The 23,003-nt window shown below is 39.3% G+C and overlaps 1 protein-coding gene across 1 annotated transcript; it reads right to left on the reverse strand.

Annotated features, from left to right (window-relative positions):
* Positions 1–272: 272 nt before the first annotated feature.
* OPRK1 (opioid receptor kappa 1) lies at positions 273–22,019 on the reverse strand. The gene is made up of 3 exons (XM_042869596.1): positions 21,760–22,019; positions 6,263–6,615; positions 273–805 (listed from the first exon to the last, which is right to left on the reverse strand). Exons 1-3 carry the CDS (start codon positions 22,017–22,019, stop codon positions 273–275), a joined length of 1,146 nt encoding a protein of 381 aa, XP_042725530.1.
* Positions 22,020–23,003: the final 984 nt, after the last annotated feature.

Consider the following 23,003-nt stretch of genomic DNA (forward strand, 5'->3'; position numbering starts at 1 on the left):
CTCTTTCCCAAGAAATGTGCAGTAGCACCTGGTCAACTACCGTAATTATGGTGCCAAAATCTGACCACTAATCAGGTCCTCTACACTTGAACTTATTTTCAGAATGTCTTTGTGTGTCAATAATCGACTTGGTTCAACCCACTAGGACTTCTTAAATGTTCCAGAAATGTCTGTGTGAGTCTAGTTCAAACTGCAGTGGTAATCTGTGTCAGTCCAAGATCATTGGACTCTTCTCTCTCTTGCGGACAGTAAGACGACATTTCCACGACTAGTCATACAGGTTTGTTTGTCCCATCTGCTTCCCTCCTATAAGCTGGGTCTTGCACGGTGTTTCGAACTCTGCTGGTACTCTGCCTGTCCATCCTCATCTTAAAGGGGAAGCAGAAGTCTTTGAAACATCTCTTGAAGTTTTCATCCAAAAAGGCATAAAGGATAGGATTGAGGCTGCTGTTGGTGTACCCCAAAGCAATACAGAAATAATAGCTGGATACAGCAGCAGTACTGTGGGACACATCCCCCAATGCTTCAACCAGCACAAAAATGTGAATAGGAGTCCAACAGATAATAAAAACTGCCACAACCACAAGAACCAACCTGGTGATGCGGCGCAGGTTTCGATCTTTTTCTCGAGACCCTGAGAGAAGTCGTACGCTTTTAAGGCGCAGGATCATCAGAGTATAGCAAACAATTATAATGAGCACTGGAATAACAAATGCAAAGACAAAGACACAGATTTTCATGAAGATGTCCCACCACACATAGTCTCTGTCTGGGAACTGCAAGGAGCATTCAGTGCTAGCAGTATCTAGGAAAGAAAGAAGCAAGAAAATTGCTTTATTATTAGATATTCTAAATAATATAATTATCATGGTGTAAGCTAGAGAAAGCGATTATCTTGCATTGTGATACTAATAAAGGAAGTTATCATTAAATCACTCAATGAAAAGCTTTACATTACCACTGAAATTGGTTTTACACAGCTTTCTCTGGAAATTACTTACATAGAGATGGGTTTTTTAAACTGCATAACATTGTATAAATGTAATTTCCCACAGGAGGAGCTAAGAACACAGGCAGAAAAATTAAAATTTATAAAATAGGATGAACAATTTTTTTCCATTTGAATCTCACTGAGATTTAAAGCCAAGAAGAGTATACCAGGTTTAATGGAGTGGAAAACTCATAATTACTATCAAACTATACAAGATTTTGTCTGCGTAAGGAGGCAGATTTTTCATATTATGAATGGTGGCAGTGCAATGAGCTTTTGATTGTAGGAAGATTTTGCCAATGTGCGATAATTGTGTAGTAATCTTTTCCCATGTGTTTTCTTCAGAGTAAACTGAATACACGGAAATTCTTGCATTCAGAAAAATTAATTCCTGGCAACAGATTCTTTTCAGTCACATAGAAGCAAACAAAATAAGTTTGTGTGCAGAGTCAAATGGAAGCTGCTCTTTTTGCAGATCACATCACTGAAAATTCAGACTGTGCAGCAACTGTGGGATCTGAACCACCAGTGCCATCCCACTTCCTTTCTCCTTGCCTATGCCAGGATTCAAAGTCATGAGCTGTCACATTATTTTATGTCCCAGAAATATTCCATCTGACAGGAGGCTGCTAAGGTGTGAAATATTTGAGGTTTCATTTTCTGACCTCATGGCCACCTTCCAGCATATAAACCACATAGCAAAACAAGAGATAAGATAAATAGCAAAGCAAAACAAGGGGTAAATTTATAACTACTATCAGCAGTTAAAATTCACTGAAGACAAGCCAAGGTAACACAAGGTATTTCACTCTGAGTTGTATCTTATATTTTCTCCTGCCAAATCTGCATTATTCTTTGGTTTGCTTTTGTTTTGTTTTTTCCCCTAGGGAATTCATCATTCCTCTGCAAATTGGTATCTACTGGCTATGTTGAATCAGACCAAAGGGTGGAAAACTTCAATACACTGTTGCATATCACTTTTTTATATGTCTCCGTAAGACTAGTCAGAAAAAAAATCCATCAAACTGTATTTCCTTGCTATCAAAATGCTTCACAAACCAAATTGATGTTGCTGATATTGTTGTGAAGAAGGGCTGTTTGCGTGTGCCTGCGTGTGAAGTTATCCTTATGGTATCATACAGACATGTCCGTGGATAGATATCAGAAAGGTGTCACTGGATGAGTTAAATTCTAAAATAACAAATAGAAAGTTGAAAATGAAGCTAAATATTTTGAAATTTTGTTTCAGAGAATATAATAACTAATGGATGATTCTGAAAGCTGAAAAGTGAAAAGAATCTTTCAAGACTGATGCAGAATGATAAACTGATAACACAATTATAATGTCATAGGCCTGAAGCTTTCAATCAACTTCTCTTAATCCTCTGTGATTATATGTTGACAAAGTAAGCTGCTCTTCTGATATTTTATTCTAGAAACTTTAATAATGATCTTCAAGGAAACTTCCACATTGATTACTACTGTTATTTGTAGTAGACCACAGCCTAGGTGCAGCAATCAAAACAGGATGAGGGTACAACAGTTAGACCAGTAAGTTGCAGCTAGATGTGCAGCTGAGATAAATGTGAGCTGTGATTGATCAGGGATGACTGCTCTACGCCACATCCATTCATTCACTGAAACTGTCCCTCTTCACAGCTAATTTCAGGGATTTATCCAAATTATTAGGTTAGAAAAAGCTCCTGCTGATTAAGATGTTTATTCCAATCAAATCTTCCTGAGAAAGCCAGAGGAATCCATGCATTTTGCTGCCACTTCTGAGAGGGTAGGTGTTGCTGAACATCTGGAGTCACGCTGAAAGGAAAGCCTGGAACTTTCAGATGCAGGTGGAAGAGCAAGTATAGCCCAGCCACCATCCCCCAGCAAAGGGCTCAGAATCCAGGCAGCCCTTCCAGTAATAGAAAAGGAAAAATCAGAAATGACTTAGAAATTTTACTGTGCCAACATTATTCTATCCTAATCAAAACCATCTGGAAAAAAAAAAGGTTTACAATGTTTCACATTCTGTGAATTTGAACAGATAATTTTGACATTGCTTTTCATTCAAAAAAATCTTTTAATTTTACAGTGAAAGATATTTAAACTGCACTTAATTACTGAGATAAAAAATGTGTAATTAATTGTATTATAAATATAAGCAAATATTTTAGTATTAAAATAAGTATTGATATACTAATATACTAAATAAGTACAAATATAATAATACTAAATATAATAATAGTACTAAAAATACTAATACAATATTAAATTGAATATACACAAAAATAAAAATAAAATATAGGCATAAGTATACTCTGAGAAGGTTAAAAAAAAAAAAAAAGCATTAGTATACTTGATTCAATTTTAATTTTGGAAGCTTTTTTAATAAGAATACTCACAGAATCACAGAAACACCAACGTTGGAAAAGACCTACAAGATCATCCAGTCCAACCATCCACCTATCACCAATAGTTCTCACTAAACCATATCCCTCAACACAAAATCCAAATTCTCAAAAGAAATGCTTTATCTCCTTCAGAAGAAGACAGAAAAAAAATCTGCAGGTCCATGACCCCTAAATACAGTTATGCTTGCTACACTTTATATAATTTTGTAAATGACAATGGTATTTCAGGAGCCAATAAATTATTGAATATAAACGTAATGGCTGTTCAAGATTCATAACAATTTACTTAAGTCTTATCCTAAATTCATAGTGTTGTCTCTCCCAATGACATGGATGCCCTATGGAATCCATTTACTTTTTCATGGTTTACATTGATGGCCAACAAATATCCCTGTCAGAGATACACAATATCACAATCATATTCAGGTGTTTGAGGAAAGAATAAAATGCAGGGTTCTTTTGGGCTACTTTCTGCCTGAAGAAGTTCAGAACTAAGTAGAGTACAGTGTCACAAAATGAGCATTTAAAATTTCAGTGTCTTGTCCCACTCTGAAGCCAGATATTCCAATATTTCAATGTACTTAAAGAAAAGTACTTCCTTCACTTCAGATGGTACTTTTGTATAAAGGTATATTAAAATATTTGATAAGCTACCGCTTAAGATTCATCTCAATCCTTGTACAGGATATCTATTTCTGTTAAATGTCTTAGTAACCTACTGCCTTCAGGCATTCATACTTCTCTCTACTCAACTGAGTTATTAAACTGGAGCCTTTTCTTTTCTAAAGCAAATGCTTCTTCAGCAATAAAGGCTCCATTAAGTCCAGAGAGGGAAAATTTATACAGATATAAGGAAAATGCATCTGGAAGGACACTGCAGGGAGAAATCCTGCATTGTGAGAATAAAAAGGACTAATTGAGCATGGGTTTGTAGCTTTAAATATAGTCAGTTTCTGTTTGATGTTGTTTAAATCCAAACCCAACAGAGGCCCTGTAGCATATAAACAGCAACTGTTGTCACCAATGTAAAATAAAGTTTCTGTCCTGAGCTCCTGCTGTAAGGAGTATCTTAGTATTCTCCCTTTTGCCACAGCACAATTCATGAACACACCAGAAAAAATAACTGGTAATAAACGCTCAAGAGGCACTGTAGATCAGACAAGCAGGGCTGAACAGTAGGGACTGACAAACATTTACCAGTGATTTCCAACCTCATTTGGCCCAGCTGTATTTCTAATAGGTGTTTCTGCAGGAAAAAATATCTACCTGCCATGAGGTGTGAAAAAGGCATTTAATCGTTTCTGGCCTCAGAGCAGCCCCTTGATCCAAATGTGATGATTACAAAATGAAAAGAACATTCTGGTAGTTAAGCATGCTTCAAACAAAACACTTGGCCAATCTTTTATAACCTTCAGAATTTCTTAAGTAGACAGACAAAAATTCTTCTCACAGATGTTCTGAAGTGTTTTTTTCCTGAGCTGCACATGGCTTTATAGAGCCTGTAAGAACTTGATAGGGAAGAAGAGTTACAGCACTGCAAACTGGGAAACTTGAACTCCCAAATGTCTGAAAGATGTTTCCAGAGACGCTCTCCTTTCACATACCCACTGTAAGACCAACAGAAAAAAAGAATTTGAATATCCTCAATCAAACAAAACAGCACTTGAACAGCTGTTTTATTAATGAACACCATTGTTTTGTTTGCACTGATCTATGCCAAGGAGTTAAACACACTGCATTTATTTTCTCTCCCGGATAAAACTGTGCCCTTATGTAAAGTTTACCAGTTCTCCTGGGAGGAGTGAAAACTTTCTACTGGAATAGGCAGCTAAATCAGCAATTTGTTAATCATTTGTCAAAAGAAAAGTAACATCCCAGACATCACTACTACCAAATAAATATGTATGCCTTGTATTTCGCAGAGCCATCCATAACAGAATGTCCTCAATACCAGAACATACATTAGAGGTTTTGAAGACACAGTACTGCACCCATATTGCTGCTATACCTGCTGGTAGGAAGTACATATCTCCCCTTTCCTTTTCAAGGATTTCAAAATAAGATTAACTCCCTAGCAGAACATAGTAAAGAGTCACTGGATATAGGGGCTAAATCTGCAGTCCTTCACAGATTACAAATTTCAACAGAGCCTACAGCACTCCATGGTCACATTCATTGACTTTATGTTCTGTAGTTGCTTCCCTGCCATGCTCTGTGTTCCTGGTTCCTCTGCTGATGCTTCTCAGCCTTTCCAAGTCTACATACATGTCCTACTCCTTTTTAAATAAGAATTTCTGACACTGTCATTTTCTTAGCATTTAGCTTACCTTTTTTCTCTCCAGCTACTGTCTTTCTTCCTTTTTTCACCATATCTTTAAGTTCTGTGAAATGGTTGCTGACAAAAAGCTCCCAAGCTTTAATAGTAATGCTAATGAGAAGCAAACTAGTTTCTGCTCTTGAAACCTCATCAGAACTACTCTCACAATGCCTACAGAAAAAACTCTCAGCCTACATTTCAAGTTTCATCTGGTCTTTGAATTTTCAGCCATGTTCAAATACCTGACTACTTCCCCCTGCTGTCTGTTGTTATTTTCTTATGGTCTCAGTCTAGCACAAATAGTGCTTCAAAGTGCACTTGATTCTTTAAGTCGGCAAGGATATCTGAGCTTAAATTCTTTATACGCCATATTTCAAAATGTCAGAAATTTAGGCACACTTTTTGAAACAAGGAATGTGAATGATCTTCTATGTGTAAAGTTTGCACAAATTACCAAAGTCAAAATCAATCAGGTTTAGTCAATATTCCAAGCAATGTTTTACATTCAAATAAAATGAAGTCTCCGCTTTGCATGCTCACACTCACCTTCCCTGACTTTGGTACCTCCGAGAACTATGGCAGATATGCCAACAGATGAGGACAACAGCCAGATACAGATGTTGATTATCTTTGCCTTGAGAGGAGTACGGAAGTCCAGAGCTTTCACAGGGTGACATACAGCAATGTATCGATCAACGCTCATCATGGTCAGTGTGAATATGCTGGTAAACATGTTATAATAGTCGATCGAAATAACTATTTTACACAGCACATCCCCAAATGGCCAAGAGTTCATCAGGTACTCTGTGCTTTGGAAAGGCATAGTCGTGGTAACTAGTGCATCTGCCATAGCCAGATTGAAAATGTAGATGTTGGTTGCTGTCTTCATCTTTGTATATCTGAAAGACAAAAAAGTAAGGTTTATATGACTGAGTACATTCAAATACGTAACAGTTTTTCAGACAATCTGCAGTCGTTATTTTTTTGCTATCATTCCTAATTTGTGACAGAAGTGCATATATTCAGGACCCTTGAATTAACAGTAAACACCTTTCATTCAGTCCCTCAACCTGCATGATCAGTTACAGCTATCCAGTACGCGTAAAACCAGATAATGAATAAATTTAATCTAATAATCCAAACAATGATTTCCATGCTACCTTCTCAACTACATCTACAAGCAAATATCATTGTTACATTTGCAAGTGACAAAATTGTTTTGTGTTTCCTTTTCTTATTGCTAACTGTCAGTATTTACAAATGTATTGTTTGTTTTGTTGTAGCAATAGACATTTCATGGATGTAGGAATCTCTGTTAATAGTTACTTTTGCTGGGCCAGATTGCCATCTTGTACAAGTTCTAGCAATTTATCTTCTTTTCTCCCACATTTCCAATTTCTCCTCCTTCATCTCCAGATTTTCCCTGCCTACTCTTCCACAACTTCTATTATAAAAGATGATAACTATTTAAGCAGGATATCTCAATGGAAAAAAGTATCATAGCAATGCCTTCTCTGCATCCTTTAATTTCACCAAAATGAAGCATTTGTTTTTTCCATGTAGCGAGAACCTTAACCTACACAGAGAAATATGATCTTAAACAGGACCATGCTTTCTTCTGTATAATGCTAACTTTAACTCTGTGGGCACAGGTTCTGTACCAGGGTGAAGAGGACTGCTGCCAGCTCTACTATGGACACAAAGCATCAATCAGAGAATCATAGAATTACAAGGTTGGAAACAACTTGCAAGATCATCTACTCCAACCATCCTCCCATTACCATTGCTACCACAAGCACTAAGCCATATCTCATCCAGACGTCTCTTGAACACTGCCAGGGATGGTGACTCCACCATCTCCCTGGGAAGGCCATTCCAGTGTTTGACCACTCTCTGAGAGAAAAGTTCTTCCTTATGCCTAACCTAAACCATGAAGGAGAGCCTCTCTCATTTCCATTATTAACATAGGAATATACTTAACTCTCCTCTCTGAAATGCTTTTCCCCTTTCACTGTGTAGTGAAAGTTACTTTTGCTCATTGCCATCAATTTATTACAAGATTCAATGACAGATTTTCCTTCTCAAAATTATTTCATTATTTTGAATGTGTGCCCAAACTAAAACGCATACATTCAACACACACAGAAACACATCCAGCTAGATCTTGTTATTCATTATTAATGAGCTTACAAAGGAAATATTAGATCTAATCTGTTCAGCTTATAAACATGTTGTTTAATGTGTCTGTTTGTCTTTAAAACTGTGACATGTACAATCAAAATTAATTTGAAAAAACTATATCTAGCAGAGCTTCAAAGTGCTGTCAAAATATGCCTAGTCAGTAAGTCAAATATTAATTAAAATATGGGCCAGTATGTAATTTAATGACCAACATGAAGCGTGAAAAATAGCGTTCATTCTTCTATGCTACTCTTACTAGAATTAATTGAGAAAATAAAGCAGAATTGCTGGTTCAAAGCACAGAAACAAGAACTGAATGGGAATAGAAGGTAAAAAACCTCCCAACTGAGATGCCAACAGCCTGCAGCAATTGCTGACATGACTGCAAAGATTCTTGGTACTTGCTTCTTGGGATAGTGCTCTACAGCTGTGAGTGCTCTACCCCTTACTCTGGTCTCCCTGTGCGCTCATTTGAGATTCTCCAAGATCAAAGGCAGAATAAAGATGGGAAAGAACCCACCAGTCAGAGCTGGGCTTCTCTACAACCAGCCTCCTTAAACATGTCCTCAAGTAGAGGAGGTTATTTGTCTTGTAGGCCATATTACAGCCCATAAGACACTGTGAAAACAGAAATATGAGAAGACAAGGTGAGGAAAAACCAATACAAGACACATTAACAGACTAAGAATTTTCTCCCTTGGGAAAAAAGAAAAAGCACTCCTGATGGTGATTTTAGTTCTGAAGATATCACTGAATACTGAAATTTGGAATTATTGCCTGGTTCAAAGTAAAAAAAAAAAAAGATTATGAAAATACAGAAAACACACCTTATTGTACCACAAAAATAAGTCAATTAAGTGGAGAAAATTGTTACTGTGTTTAACATAGAGAGCGCAAAACAGCTAGCTGATCAAAAAGAACACTGAGAGCTGGCCTGATTGGAGAGTCTGGAGTTCTTCACAAGGAGAAAATATCAAGGTCTGAAGAGCTCTTTCAGACTGGAAAGAAAAGTATAACCAGAACAAATACATGAGTCACAGCCAGAGAAACTCGGCTTATAAAGAACGACAGATATATCTCAAAAACTGAAGTGATTATTATGGGAAATAAATTTCACAAAAAAAAAAGGAGTAATTTTTCCTTCTTTTATGTCTTCAAATCAATGTCTGCAGTTTTTCAAGTAGCTGTGTTTCAGTCAAAGACAAGTTACTAGGCTCAATACAGGAATATTTAAATTAAATGTAATAGCTGTGGTAAGCAGATGTGAAATTACTGCTAGCTCTTCTGAATCACTACTTTTGTGGATGTTCAAAAATTCCCCAATCATTTGGATAGGAAAAGTTTGCTTTCACAAATGGAAGAAATTCCTTGATCTTTACCCTTTAAAGAAAACCAGAAAACTTTAATAAGAAATATCTAAGAGGATTTCATTAGTGTTAAAAAATCAAATCTCTGAAAGCCTTTATCTCTAAAATCTCTTGTTCCTTGCAAACTTTTTTATGTGCGTGTATGACATAGTTTAATTATGTGACAATGTACATTTTATTTTCCCAGTAGTCTTTACCCCTCACCCTCACGCTTGCACCCTCATCCTAGCACCCTGTGCACCCTTGCACAGAAAAGATCCCCTGTAAAATAGAAGTAATTTTTTAGATAGCTTCAAAATTCAAAATTCTGAAGCTGGAACATGAATAGTGTTCTCTGTATACACATTGTGTGTGATATTATAAACATAAAGTGAGCAATTTTAATTTTTTAGACTCTGTATTACATGCACATGTAAGTAAAATAATACTCCTCACTGCACTGATCTAACAACAAGGATGTCTTGTTATGTACAGGTATTAAGAAATTCAGAGTCATCCAAGCATCAGAATTTATACGACCTCCAATGTAAGCAGATGAAATTGATATGCACATACATGCTTATATAAAACAGTGTGCCATTCCATTTATAAAATTCTGTGGAAAGCTTTGGTTCATTTCCTTGGCACATGCACATAATAGTGCTGGCTTTGATAGCCTTACCTCCTGTGTGCCCAGTGCTTCCCCATAGCTCAGTGCCCTGGCAGGCCCATGACCAGTTGGCCTTGCCCAATTCCCTCCCAGTTCAGAAACCACGGGCAGGTGCTGCTTGCACTGTTCTCTCTGTCAGAACAGGCACTTGAAAGACTCTGACCCCTTCTCTGTCAGACTTTGAACAAGAAGGAGGAAGACTAATAAATACAGCTCCAATTAATACTTTATTTTATTTATTTAGGCAATCAATTCTTCCAGGTACAGCCAAGCAGCGATGGGTACCTAACTCAAGTTCACTGGTTAACCTCTGTAATGCTAAGTACAAACACATTTTACTGATGCCACCCTAAATCTCTTTTATGTCACAATAATAATGGAAAGCTTGAAGCATTGGCCTTCACTTCAGTAAGATATTGGCCTTTTAAGCTGTAGGCAATATGGATTAAATCACACATAATTTAGGAGTTCATAAATTCAGAAAATCCTTTGAGAGTCTGAACTCAATCATCCAAACTCCTTTTGAATTTTTGGAATTAAACATCCAAAAAATATTAAATGCTTAGACGTCGCTGAAGATATGTGTTTGCTGGCTTAATCAAAAGTCCAGCTAAAGTAATAGAGCAAGAACTGTGGCTGTCAGACAGTTTGAAGTGGACCCTGATAGAGTCTTGAGTCTAATTCTAGATGAGAAAATTGTCTGCTTTTCTACAACACTTTTCTATTGCACTGAAATATAGGAGGCAATATTTTTTATGGTTTGAGCATTCCCCCTATGCCCAAATCTGCACAAGAAGAAGATGAAAATAGTCATGAAGTAAGGGAGTAAGGGAATCATATTTAAAAAATAAACAAAATTATTGATTCAAATAGTTGAATGTTATTTAGGGGGAATATACTACAACACACTTAAATTACTCTAGCAGAGTAAACAAGAGTGATACAACATAAGAATGGAAGGTCTCACAGCTAAATCAGGTGTTAGCATCTTATTTCAAGAAGCAGACAATCCTTCACTGACTTAAGCGAGTTGGTAGATTTTGAGACTACTGGTTAAGCAATTAGGAGGACTCAATCCTCTGCATGCTTTAAATAATCAGTGAATACATGAAAAACCTGCAGAAAATAGTCAAGATGAGAAAGAAAACTCTGCTTTAGATGTAATTTTTTGGATATATATATGACCGTGTTTTTTAAGAAGCAACATTAAAATCATATCTACATACATATCACAAGAAAATTTCTCGTAACTATCACAACTTAGCCTAAGCACGTTTTTCAAAAGTGGAAAGTTCTCTGAGGCTGGCTTTAGACTGACCTTGAGAAAATTTTCCCCATCTCTCACTTCAGCCATCACTACTGAACTTTTCCTCTTGGCGCAGAATTTACTTTGCGCATCTTTTTAAGACACTAAACAGGAAAAAGGAATTGCACCTCCAATCAGTGAAACTGTGGTTATGGAAGGAGGAAGCATGCTAGCAAGAAGTTGGCATGCTTTCAGAAAAAAATAAAAATGCATTAGTAAACCTACTAGAAGAGCCCCTTAAAGGCATTATCTTAACTAGAAGGGAGGAGCGTACATGCTAACATACAGCATAACATTAACAAAATTAATACAAGCTGAAAAGGAGACTCTGGTACAGCTGTAATAGGCTCAGATTTTCCCTGTGGTATGAAATGGGGGGGGAGGGGGAAGGGGAGCAAGTCTAACAGGTATACTACAACAACAAGCTGCAATACCAGAATGAAAATACAAAAGCCTGAAAAATACAAGCTATAACAAACATATTTTTGGCAGATACCTGAGTCAGTGAATGTAAATGAAATGCTAAGCATGTCTAAAAGCAAATTGCAAAACCACCTATCACCAGAATGCAGGCACTGTTCCACTAGGTTCCTCTGGGTGATGTATGTGGAGATTAAGCAGCTGAAAAGCTTATTCATGAAAGCTCTAAATCTCTGTATTCAGGGCATGCTCAATATCATATTGCATCAGAACGGGGGGGAGGAGGGGGAGGGGGGAGGGGGGGAGGCGGGGGGAGGGGAAAGAAAAAGAGGAGGAGGATATATTCCAAACATATTAATTCAAAAGGATGACTCAGCCATCTTTTGGATCTTCAAACTCAATGTAAGAGATTAATGATAATATGAAGTTAAGATTGAAATCATTTGAGGAACACAAAAATTACTACTTTTTGAATGACAGTCAGATGTTAGCAGTGGAGAAGGCGTCAGAAAAACATTTTAATTAAAGGTGAAAGTTATTATCACACATGCTTAAATGTTGCCTGTCTTTAACATCAAAATCACAAAAAGCCTACAAAAAAGTTGTATATATTGCCTTCAAAATCACATCCTAAAGTGGAATTCTGTTTGTTAATAAACACCTCTAGGTGTTTATTTTTGGGCAACTTAAAGAGGCAAAACATGATCGTGGCTTTCATGTTCCCATCAGGGAGCATAATCTACTTAAATTTCAGAAGATGCCATTAAAACCCTTACGATTTACTACTATCATTATTCCTCTGACCTAGCCATAGGCTGAGCCAGAACAAGATCTTCTAGATTTAGATGTGGAAGATTTCCTTCTTCAGCCTAACAACCAGCATCTGAATTAGGGACAGGAAAAGTAAAGTTTACATATATCCGGGTAAAAATGAAGAAAAATGCTCACTACTTCATAAGAATGAATATTTTTTTCTCCTTCTGTGATAAGGACTTTTAATATTTTTGTGTGATTTCAAGAGCATCTTTTCTGAGAAATATATTTAGTGTTAGAAACACCAATACTCCAAAATTTGTTCGTACAGCGTTTCCATCTCTGATGGTGTCCACTTTTCCCTTTGCTCTTAAAGTCTTGAAAGGATATGCTTCTCATGGAGGGCATTGTGAGTCCCAAAAGCAGAGAAAAATGCTTCTTCTATGTGGAAGAGGGAGATTATTGGAACAGGCTGTCCAGGGATAGTGATGGAATCAGCATCCCTTGAAGTGTTCAAGAAACATGCAGATATGGCACTGAATTTAGTGGGCATGGTTGTAACGGATTGGTGGTTGGACTTGGTGATCTCTACGGCAATTTCCACATTCCATAATGATTTTGTTATTCTATGATTTTAATAAATGAATTTTCTGCTGTAGGTCCGAGATTGGCTGGCAAAGAGAACAAATCTCATTACTCAGAAGGAAAAGGATATCAGGGATAGCAGATTTTTCAGGGCCTTTCTTTCCAGCTACATAAGCAGCTATGCATGCAGACATTGGCTGGAAGCAGTCAGGTATAGTTGAACATTTTCTCCTAAGTAGAAGTTTCTGCAGGTAAGAAATAAAGAAAGAATTCAGAAGGCCCTCACATAGGGAGGTCCTGGGAATTAATACTGTGCATACCAGCTGAGGATTGTTTAGTCTGGAGAAGAGGAGGCTCAGGGGAGACCTCATTGCATGCTACAACTTCCTGAAGGGAGGTTGTGATGAGGAGGGGTTTGGCCTCTTCTCCCAGGCAACAAACAGGACCCAAGGAAATGGCCACAAGTTGTACCAGAGGAAACTTAGGATAGACATAAGGAAAAATCTTTTTCTCTCAGAGAGTGGTCAGGCACTGGAATGGCTACCCAGGGAGGTGGTGGAGTCACCATCCCTGACAGTGTTCAAGAGGTGTCTGGATGAGGTGCTACGAGAGATGGTTTAGTGCTTGTGGTAGCAATGGTAATGGGAGGATGGTTGGAGTAGATGATCTTGCAGGTCATTTCCAAACTTGTAATTCTATGATTTTATGAGCACATATTTTCCATAGGAGATGAGGCAAGTTAAAAGCAGGAAATATTAAGACAGTCAACTGAAAATCACGGCTGATAGCTCCCATGAAAATATTTTTCTTTTCCAGTGCACCTTTACAAACCAATAATTCAGAAAGCCATATCTGAGATTAAGATGCAATGCTATCCAACAGCCGGCAGCATGGTAAAAAATTCTGCATGTGAACAGTAAATTAACGTATTGAATAGCTTAATTGAACTAATTCAAACATGCAGGTTCTCATCTACCATTTCTCAAGTAGAACTTTCTTAACTGCCCTATGTTAAACACTGTGGATAGTCTACTGACAATGCACTGGGAAATGCACTTGTCTATCCAGCCAACCAGCAAATATGAAATCCCCTGTCCTCCAGGTGCACGGTAGCTAGGTTTGGGAACCCTAGATGTTTGCTCACAGTGTGCTTCAGAGTAGCACTAACCTCTGCAGCGAAGAGCAGCCAGGCAGAGTGCTGTGTGCTGCACTAGTGGTTTGACGGATGCAGAAAACAGAAAGGTTCTCCATGCACTCTTGCCGCACATTAACAGAAACTCATGCATTGAAGAAAAATATGTTGGGCTACAATATTCACAAAGAAAAAAAAAAAAAGAGCTTTCATTTTAAACAATGTCTTGAAAATTGAAAATAGCAAATTTCCTAGAACTAATTTTCACTTCTCCAGGGATTAGAAGCTGAGTCTAATGAGATCTGAACCCTCTGGCTTTAGGATAATTAAATATTTCAAAGATGATACACAGACTAGCATGCAAACTTCCCAATAGGATCATAAAAATGCTTTGCATCTTCATATATTCGTTATTTATATCTATTTTATAGGTCGGAGAATGCCAGCACTGGTCAGACACTCCTCTTTCCACGTCCTCTATCCATCTGTACACACTCCTTCCCCAAAGTTAATTCAGTTTGTGCACTCATGCCAACCAGTAGACAAGATGGCATTCATACTAATATTTCCTAATGCCTTTCAGGCTCCACAAAAGAGCATAGCAATGATCAAAGCACAAAGTCTGCCTTCAAGAACAGAGCACAGGGTCTGCATTTTGAGACTTATCTGGGTCTTACAGATGGAAGGACCAAAAGATAAACATGAGGTAATCTTCCTAGAAGTAGATTTTATCAAAGTCTTCCTGGTTGCTTTTCCTTTGGAAAGCAATATATAACTGAAATTAAATTTCTCCTTGACAACTCACCTGTGTCAGAGAATTTCAGATAGAAATCAACTAATCACAGTTTGAATAGATAGTAAGTAGCCAGTAAAGATTATCCCTCCCTACCCTTAGCACATCCCAGGACAAAGTCACTAAGTTAAAGATGTCCTACCATGACACCCTTCCAGCAAATTCCAAATCTTCTTTGGGGAAAAACAAAATTAAAAGTCCCCAGTCCTCCCTTTCTCTGTCTCCTCACCAAGGACTAAGCCAGTCTGTCCCCACTGTCTCCCTGCTGCACCACATGTTTCTCAGGGACATGCTTGCATCTTGCATTCCCCCTGCTGAGGACTGATCATCTGTCTCAAACTTGCTGTCTCAACAGCAGCCAAATTGGCAAGTGCTTGTACGTTTTCACTTTCTGTCAGCTCAAAAGGACTCCCCATAATTTTTCTTGCTCTAGTCATTAATACCAGTTATGTCTTTCCCTGAAATAAATGACCACCTGGCTGCTAGCCCAGTGGAAATGTCTGGAAAGATAACAAATATCTTTCCACAAGCCAAACAGATTACACATTATAAGCAATAGCTTCCTTCTAATATTTTCTCTAATAAATATTCCTTCCAACCCCTTCCTGTGTTCTCTCTAGTGTCTCAGTATCAGCTCTTCTTATCATAGCATCTTTTTGGGAACTCATGTTGAGTTTCTTGTCTCTTATAAATCCCAGGTCTCGCTTACTTATTGTCTAGTAGGGTATTAAATAAATTAAAAACATTCAGATTTTGTTTAAATAAGTGATGTTTTTCAAGGTACCAATATTTTCACTTTTAAACCTGTTCTCTTTCTACTACCCTGGTCTTTGTGCCATCTGTAAAAGCTGGCAGTAGTGATTAGTAATCAAAGTCTTTATGAAAATGGTGCCATGCTAGGCCAGATCCTGAAGAATCCACCAAAAGAACCTTCACTCTGAGAGGTGAGGCCAGACATTCCCTCAGGTCCCATGATGAACTGCTATCAATCCATTTGATACTTCTGTGCTAATAGTAAGATGTTGCCTGTTCATCAGGTAAAAACAGATTAAAAGACACAAAGTTCATAAAGTATGCTGCAGCTAGGTCTTTACTTTTAGCAGCCAATTCCATAATTTCATTAAGGAATGAAATCATGCTGGCTACAATTAATAGAGAACAGGCAATTCAGTTAGGTCGACTCTTCCGCAGCTTCTGAAATTTTTCATTTCAGAATATTACTTCAAAATGTAATTTAATAAAATTAGGACAATAATTTGAAGTGCTATCTTTGTGTTGCCAAAATCTAGTTATTAATTTAAACTTGTATACTGAATCTATTTCATTTTTTATATATATGTATTTTAATACTTTTATTATTGTTTAGAATGAATCACAGAAATCACAGAATTGTAGGGGTTGGAAGGGACCTCCAGAGATCACAGAATCACAGAATCACAGAATCACCCGGGTTGGAAGGGACCCCAAGGATCATGTAGTTCCAACCCCCCTGCCTAGCAGGGCCACCAAACATACACATTCAGATCAGGTTGCCCAGGACCCCGTCCAACCTGGCCTTAAACACGTCCAAGGACGGGGCATCCACAACCTCCCTGGGCAGCCCGTTCCAGGGCCTAACCACTCTCCTAGTAAAGAACTTCCCCCTAACATCCAACCTAAATCTTCCCTCCTTCAACTTAAAACCATTTCCCCTAGTCCTGCTGTTATCAGCCCTTTTGAAGAGTTTACTCCCCTCCTGGGTGTAGGTTCCCTTCAGGTATTGATAGGCTGCAATGAGGTCACCCCGCAGCCTTCTCTTCTCCAGGCTGAACAAGCCCAACTCCCTCAGCCTGTCCTCATAGGGGAGGTGCTCCAGCCCCCTGATTATCTTAGTCGCCCTCCTCTGGACCCTTTCCAAAATCTCTATGTCTTTCTTGTACTGAGGGCTCCACACCTGGACACAGTACTCCAGATGGGGCCTCACAAGAGCTGAGTAGAGAGGGACAATCACCTCCCTGTCCCTGCTGGCCACCCCTCTCCTGATGGAGCCCAGGATCATCGAGATCATCGAGACCAACCCCCCTGCCAAAGCAGGTTTCCTACACCAGGTCGCACAGGTAGGCATCCAGGCAGGTCTTGAACATGTCCAGAGAAGGAGACTCCACCACCTCCCTGGGCAGCCTGTTCCAGTGCTCCGTCACCTCACTGTAAAGAAGTTCTTGCGCACATTTGTGCGGAACTTCCTGTGCTGCAGTTTCCAGCCGTTTCCCCTTGTCCTGTCTCCACTCACCACTGAAAAGAGTTCGGCCTCGCCATTCTGCTCCCCACACTTTGGATATTTATAGACCTGGATCAGGTCCCCCTCTCAGTCTTCTTTTCTCAAGGCTGAACAGACCCAGTTCACTCAGCCTTTCTTCATAGGAGAGATGCTCCAGGCCCTTCACCATTTCTGTGGCCCTCCGCTAGACACCTTCCAAGAGATTCCTGTCTTTTTTGTACTGGGAGCCCAGAACTGGACGCAGTACTCCAGATGAGGTCTTACCAGGGCAGAGTAGAGGGGGAGGATCACCTCCCTCGACCTGCTGGCCACGCTCTTTTTAATGCATCCCAGGATGCCATTGGCCCTCTTGGCCACAAGGGCACACTGCTGGCTCATGGCCAACCTGTCGTCCATCAGGACACCCAGGTCCCTCTCTGCAGAGCTCCTCTCCAGCAGCTCATCCCCCAACCTGTACTGGTGCATGCAATTATTCCTCCCCAGATGCAAGACTCTACACTTGCTTTTGTTAATCCTCATTCGGTTTTTTCTTGCCCAGCTCTCATCATGGAGAAGATTTATAAACAATCTGGAAAGGAGTTGAATTTAGCTGACATTTCTTTATAAATTCTTTCTGTTGCATAAAATGCCACTCAGTTCTACGAATATCACAACAAACTACAAGCTTTCTCTATTCCCCTAGGAATGAATATAGATAACAGTGACACAAACTCCTGTTAAAAGTGCTTTTGCATGCAGAAAATTATACAGTTCACTGGAAGCGTCAATGGTAATTTAAAAAGAAATAACAGGATTGGCTATTTAAGAATTAGATGATAGCAACTGTTCTCAGTAAATGACTTCAGGAACAATGGAGGTAAGGCACATGCAAAAAGTGATTCAGAACTGGGCAAGAGACAGCCACATGGCTCCCACAGAGTTTTTACCAGAGCATGTTTATGTTTTTTGTAAAAGCAAATCCATTGCCAAAGCTGTATCTCAGCTTTCATTCAGAGGACTTTTCTTCCCATCCAGCTGTCACAAGAAAGCACCATGTTATTTTAAGCTAGAACTAAATTTTAGAGAAATAAAGTCAGGAGGAGAGGAGAGAGAGAAAGAGAAGAAGAAAGGAAAAGGACTATCATGTTTCCAAGGACAAGCAATTTTATTTATCAACACTGGCCAACTATTTTACTTCCAGAGATTAAAAGTTCTGAGGACTTGAGATAGGTTTTGACCGTGTCAAAATGCACAAAGCTGTATAACTTCACTCAGATGAGGTCAGATAATTTTATCTGGTTTCTACAAACCCATTTCTTGCCTCCTCTTCTCCTCTGTACCGTGCTTCCCACATAGCATTTGCACTTTCTACCACTGCAGCAGGCAGTAAAACTCCCTGTTCTTCTCCTACTGTCTCCCAATGAAAAGAAGCAGCTTTAGATGAGCATTACATCCCTTGTGCCGTACTGGCTGTTGGTCTGACAACAGACCCTTGGTACTTACACATGGACCATGCAGCTGATCTGAACACTGGGAGAGCTCCTGCAAACCATCCACAGCATTAATATCAACTGCAAGGAGAGAGCCAAGGGTGCAGGTTTCATTCCTCTTTCGGCGCATTAAAAGTAAACTTTTTTGATGTGTCTGAATTGTCTGGAGTGCTTACAATAGAACTGGTCTTGTTCTGTTAGGATTTTGAGTGACGGGATTTGGGTTTATAAATCTAACTGTTGTTTTTTGTTTAAAGACAGTAAATATCAATATATGCGCTTTACAAGAGGAAACTGAGCCACAGAGCCACAAATTGACCTTGATCACTTTGATAGGTAAGAACAACGCTTTGTATCCCTGCAGTAAAACCAAGGGAAGAACGAATCCAGGATTCCTGAGTCATGGTTTAACAGGTCACACTGGCACCACAGTACTAATGTACTACTCCCACTGTGCCTTCAACACAGCTCTCAATAAGAGCTGGAATGACTGGTCACCAAAATGAGGTGACAAATACATGATCTCTCTATTACCCTATTTCAGCTCGAATGTTTTCCTATCACAGGGATTTCTTAACACATTAAAGAGATTTCAGAACAATGCCATTTCCAATTTTCTCCAACTCATATTCTTTCTCTACATCACTCAAGTGTTGGAAAGATGTACCTACCTCTGTCTCAACTTATCCCTTTCTTCTTAGCTCTGTCTCACTTATCTGCATGGCTTTCTCTTCTTATCAATTTTTTTTTCTATTTTCTTCCTGCTTCCATTTCTGCACTCACTGAAAACACACTCCTTTGTCTCAAGAAGTCTGCAGCATCACCATGAGGATTGTCTCCTCATCACTGAGGATACAAAAATCTCACTCCTCCCTCATCCCTGGAGATATATGAACACCAGCTCTCCAATCTGGGGAAGAGCAAAGGTCTGTGACACAGCCCATCCCTCCAATAAATGAGCTGTTATGATCACATAGGAAGCATACTTTGGCTATTTGAAAGAATTCTTTTCATCTTTAGTAAGCCACGTAATTACACAATTTGCTTCCTTATCACAACTGAAAATTCATGTGCCAGTAGTGGGTGTTGGTCAAAACAGCAAAGGGAGCAGGAGCCAGGCCTGTGCTGCCTGCCAGTCCAGTAGGTATCAGGAGGAAGGATTTGGGGTTTGGAGACATGAGAAACAGTAAAGAGAAGACTCCTACAAATATAGTGTTCCTGGTGGTAAAGACAAGCCATCACTCCATTTTAAAATTTCTGTTAGCTGCAGGAAAGTCAATTTGGGATGGCTAGGGGACACGATTACCCCCTTCCTGCTTTGTCTTTGCAGACCTTGGCTTTCCACATAAAGCATCGGTGCAATCTGCATTTTTCAATGGGTTATGAAAACTCATCTTGAGATGCACTTGTGAAGAGAGAGAATGAGTGGGAAAGAGAAAGGAAATTAAAAATTAGGACAGAAATGAAAATACACTCTTGCATGAACATTTGGAATCTTAAATGTTCCATACTGAATACAATTAAATTTGTAATGTAATTACAATGTATTTAAGAGTAAAGAAGGATCTGGCGGAGAGGAAGCCAAAGCTAGCTAGACCTTCATAAAAATAACCTTAGGAGGGTAATAGAAGAAGATAGAAAAAGAAATACATACAAATCAATATGATCCATCCATGCTGACTTCCAGGGTTCTGGATAAGTTTGAATTTTCTTCCATTGCTTGGACTGGCAAATCAGCACTGTACTGTTAAAAGATTGATGGCTTAGAAAAACTCTGCCTATGGCACTGTGCATGTTAAGATTGGAGTCTCTCTTCTTGCAAAAACAAATTTAATATTTACTCTGAATGAAGAGTAAAATAGCTGATATAATGATGAGATATAAAAACTGCAGCATCACAAAGATGGAGCAAACCCGTTACCCTGCATTGACCACGGGAATCTTTATTTATTGAACTGACTTTTAAATGAGATTTCATTTTTCAAGATATTCACCTGGTTCTAAGACATCTTTCATAAAGTACATCGTCAATAACTTCACTGATTCCAGTTAACTCCTCCCATACCAAGTCTGGCAGAGTTATTTCATCATTCTGCAACTGCTTGACCTTTATCATGCACACTTTGTTAACAAGATCAACCTGCAATCCCACCATTTTTCTTCCTATGTTCAAGGTGATTTCATTTATTGATCAAATACACCACATGCCCACCAAAAAAAACCAAAACAAAACAAAACAAAAAAACCGAACAAACAAACCAAAAACCAGAGTTTTTTGTAAGATTCATATAAAATATGATGGAAGAGACTGAAAAGTTTCATGATTTCAATTTCTTTGGTTAGTCATTATCACCCTGCTGAGCTGCACTGTCCAGAAATTACTACAAATTACAAATGGGAAGAACAAAAAGAGAGAGAAAGCATAGCGCAGGAAAAAAATATAACAATACACCAATATTGATGCATTTCTCTAAGTATTTCAATATGAAAAACTATTTGACACAGATACACAGTTTTCCCCTGTTTCCTGAAAAACAATAGGGAAAGTAGAACCTTCTCTGCATCTGCTTTGTTATCTTCAAGGCAATGCCAACAACTGGAGTTAAACACCACTAAGCAGGGAAACAGCATCCCTTAGCTTACATTAAATGGATGTGATTCTTACTGTTTCCTTTTCTCCTACCTCATTAAGAGAGCTACTAGGTGACGAGGCAGCAAAATATCAGTGTCCACACAGCTGGATACATAAGCCATGTCTAGAGGATTCCTCTCAGGCAGAGAAAAAAATAAAATCACAAAAAGAAGGTACCCTGCAAAAGTTTCTATCTCCCACTTTCTCTCAGTCAAAGGCAGCCTCTCATCCCTAGAGGGCACCCGATGTACACAGCTCAGGGGCACCAAGCACCTTTCCCACAGGCTGCAGGATTCATCACCTTTATCCAGTTCCTCCCTTCTCTCTGTAACTGCACTTCCATGCAGGTTCTGTGACTGAAAAGATTTGGGGTCATTCTGGCTCCTTTTTTTTTTTGTTCAGTTCTTGATATACGCAGACTCAGACAGCTTCCATAAATTCCCCGAGCTGCCAAATTTCAGGACAGCCATTTGCACCTCTTTCAAGTAAAGCCCCTTACCTTATGATGACAAACATCACCAGAGAGTTTCCCACCAAGCCAACAACGAAGACCACCGAGTAGACAGCGGTGATGATGATGGGAATGGAGGGGGAGATGCTGGTGTAGTTGTGCTGGGTGTCCCCAAAGGTCCCAGTGGCATTGCTGTCATAGTCTGCCCAGCCCAGGGGCCAGCTGCTGCTGGTGCTGGGAGGGCGACAGGGCCCCGGCACGCAGGTGGAGTCCAGCTCCTCCCGGAAAATCTGTACAGGGGCATCCATAGAGACCACGGCTCCCACAGACAAGAGAGAGACTGGGAGGAGGCTGCAGGAGAAAGGATGCTAGAAAAGGGAAAAAGAGGGAATGAGACAGAGGTGCTATCGCAGCCACTGGATAGTAAGAGCTATAAAATTTGTACCTGTTAAGGGGAACACTGCTGTAGCAAGAAGTGTAGCTTGCCAAGCAGGGATTTAAATAAACCACATTCAAAATATATAAACATAAGTTTTACATCTCAGTATGTAATAAGTGTTTCTCCTCCAGGTGCATGAGGAAAGTTTCCCTCCACTTTCAGAAATTACAGAGAAACAAATCAGATGGGAAGCAGTTCAGATCCACCCCCACTCTTTAACTCTCTCTTTCCCATCCTCCATCTTTTAAGTCGAACAGCATCCTAGTGACAGGGGCTCCTTGCTCCCTAAACTCTACTATAAACAAGGAGAAAAATCTACCACCTCTCTGTATACCTGCTTTGGCATAAGCCCTGCCTAATCTTTTTCTAGATATCATGCTTGCTTCTAAACAAGAGACAAATTAATGACACGAAATACCTCTCAATCCAGGAGAAGGAGCAGAGTCCTCAGGCAGATATTAACAGGAAAAAAAAAAGCATCCACTTGGCTCCTGGGAGTATCACAGATCTTCTAGGACTTTTGAACCCGAGGCACTTGAGCCCTCAGAGATGCATGCTAGCAGCAGAGCTGACTCCTGAGCATGAGCTATGCCATAGTAGCAGCAGCTGCTGCTGTTCCAGCTCCTACCACTTTACCTTTTCCCTCCCAGGCTCTCTCTGCTTCCCTCTCTCCGTCAGGGCTCCAGCAGCATGCTGCTCTGATGCACGCGTTCTCCTCTGCCTCTGTCCCTGCAGCTCAGAAGCTCACATGACTTCTGCCTCTGCGCTCAGAGGCAGACAAAATAAAAGAAATAACTTCTGCTGTGAGTGGGTGCTTGGTTTTGTACACTTTTCCAAATCAACTTTTCTCATT

Source organism: Lagopus leucura, unplaced genomic scaffold, assembly GCF_019238085.1.
Source record: "Lagopus leucura isolate 7727_CA_CO unplaced genomic scaffold, USGS_WTPT01 Super-Scaffold_100002, whole genome shotgun sequence".
Lineage (NCBI taxonomy): Eukaryota > Metazoa > Chordata > Aves > Galliformes > Phasianidae > Lagopus > Lagopus leucura.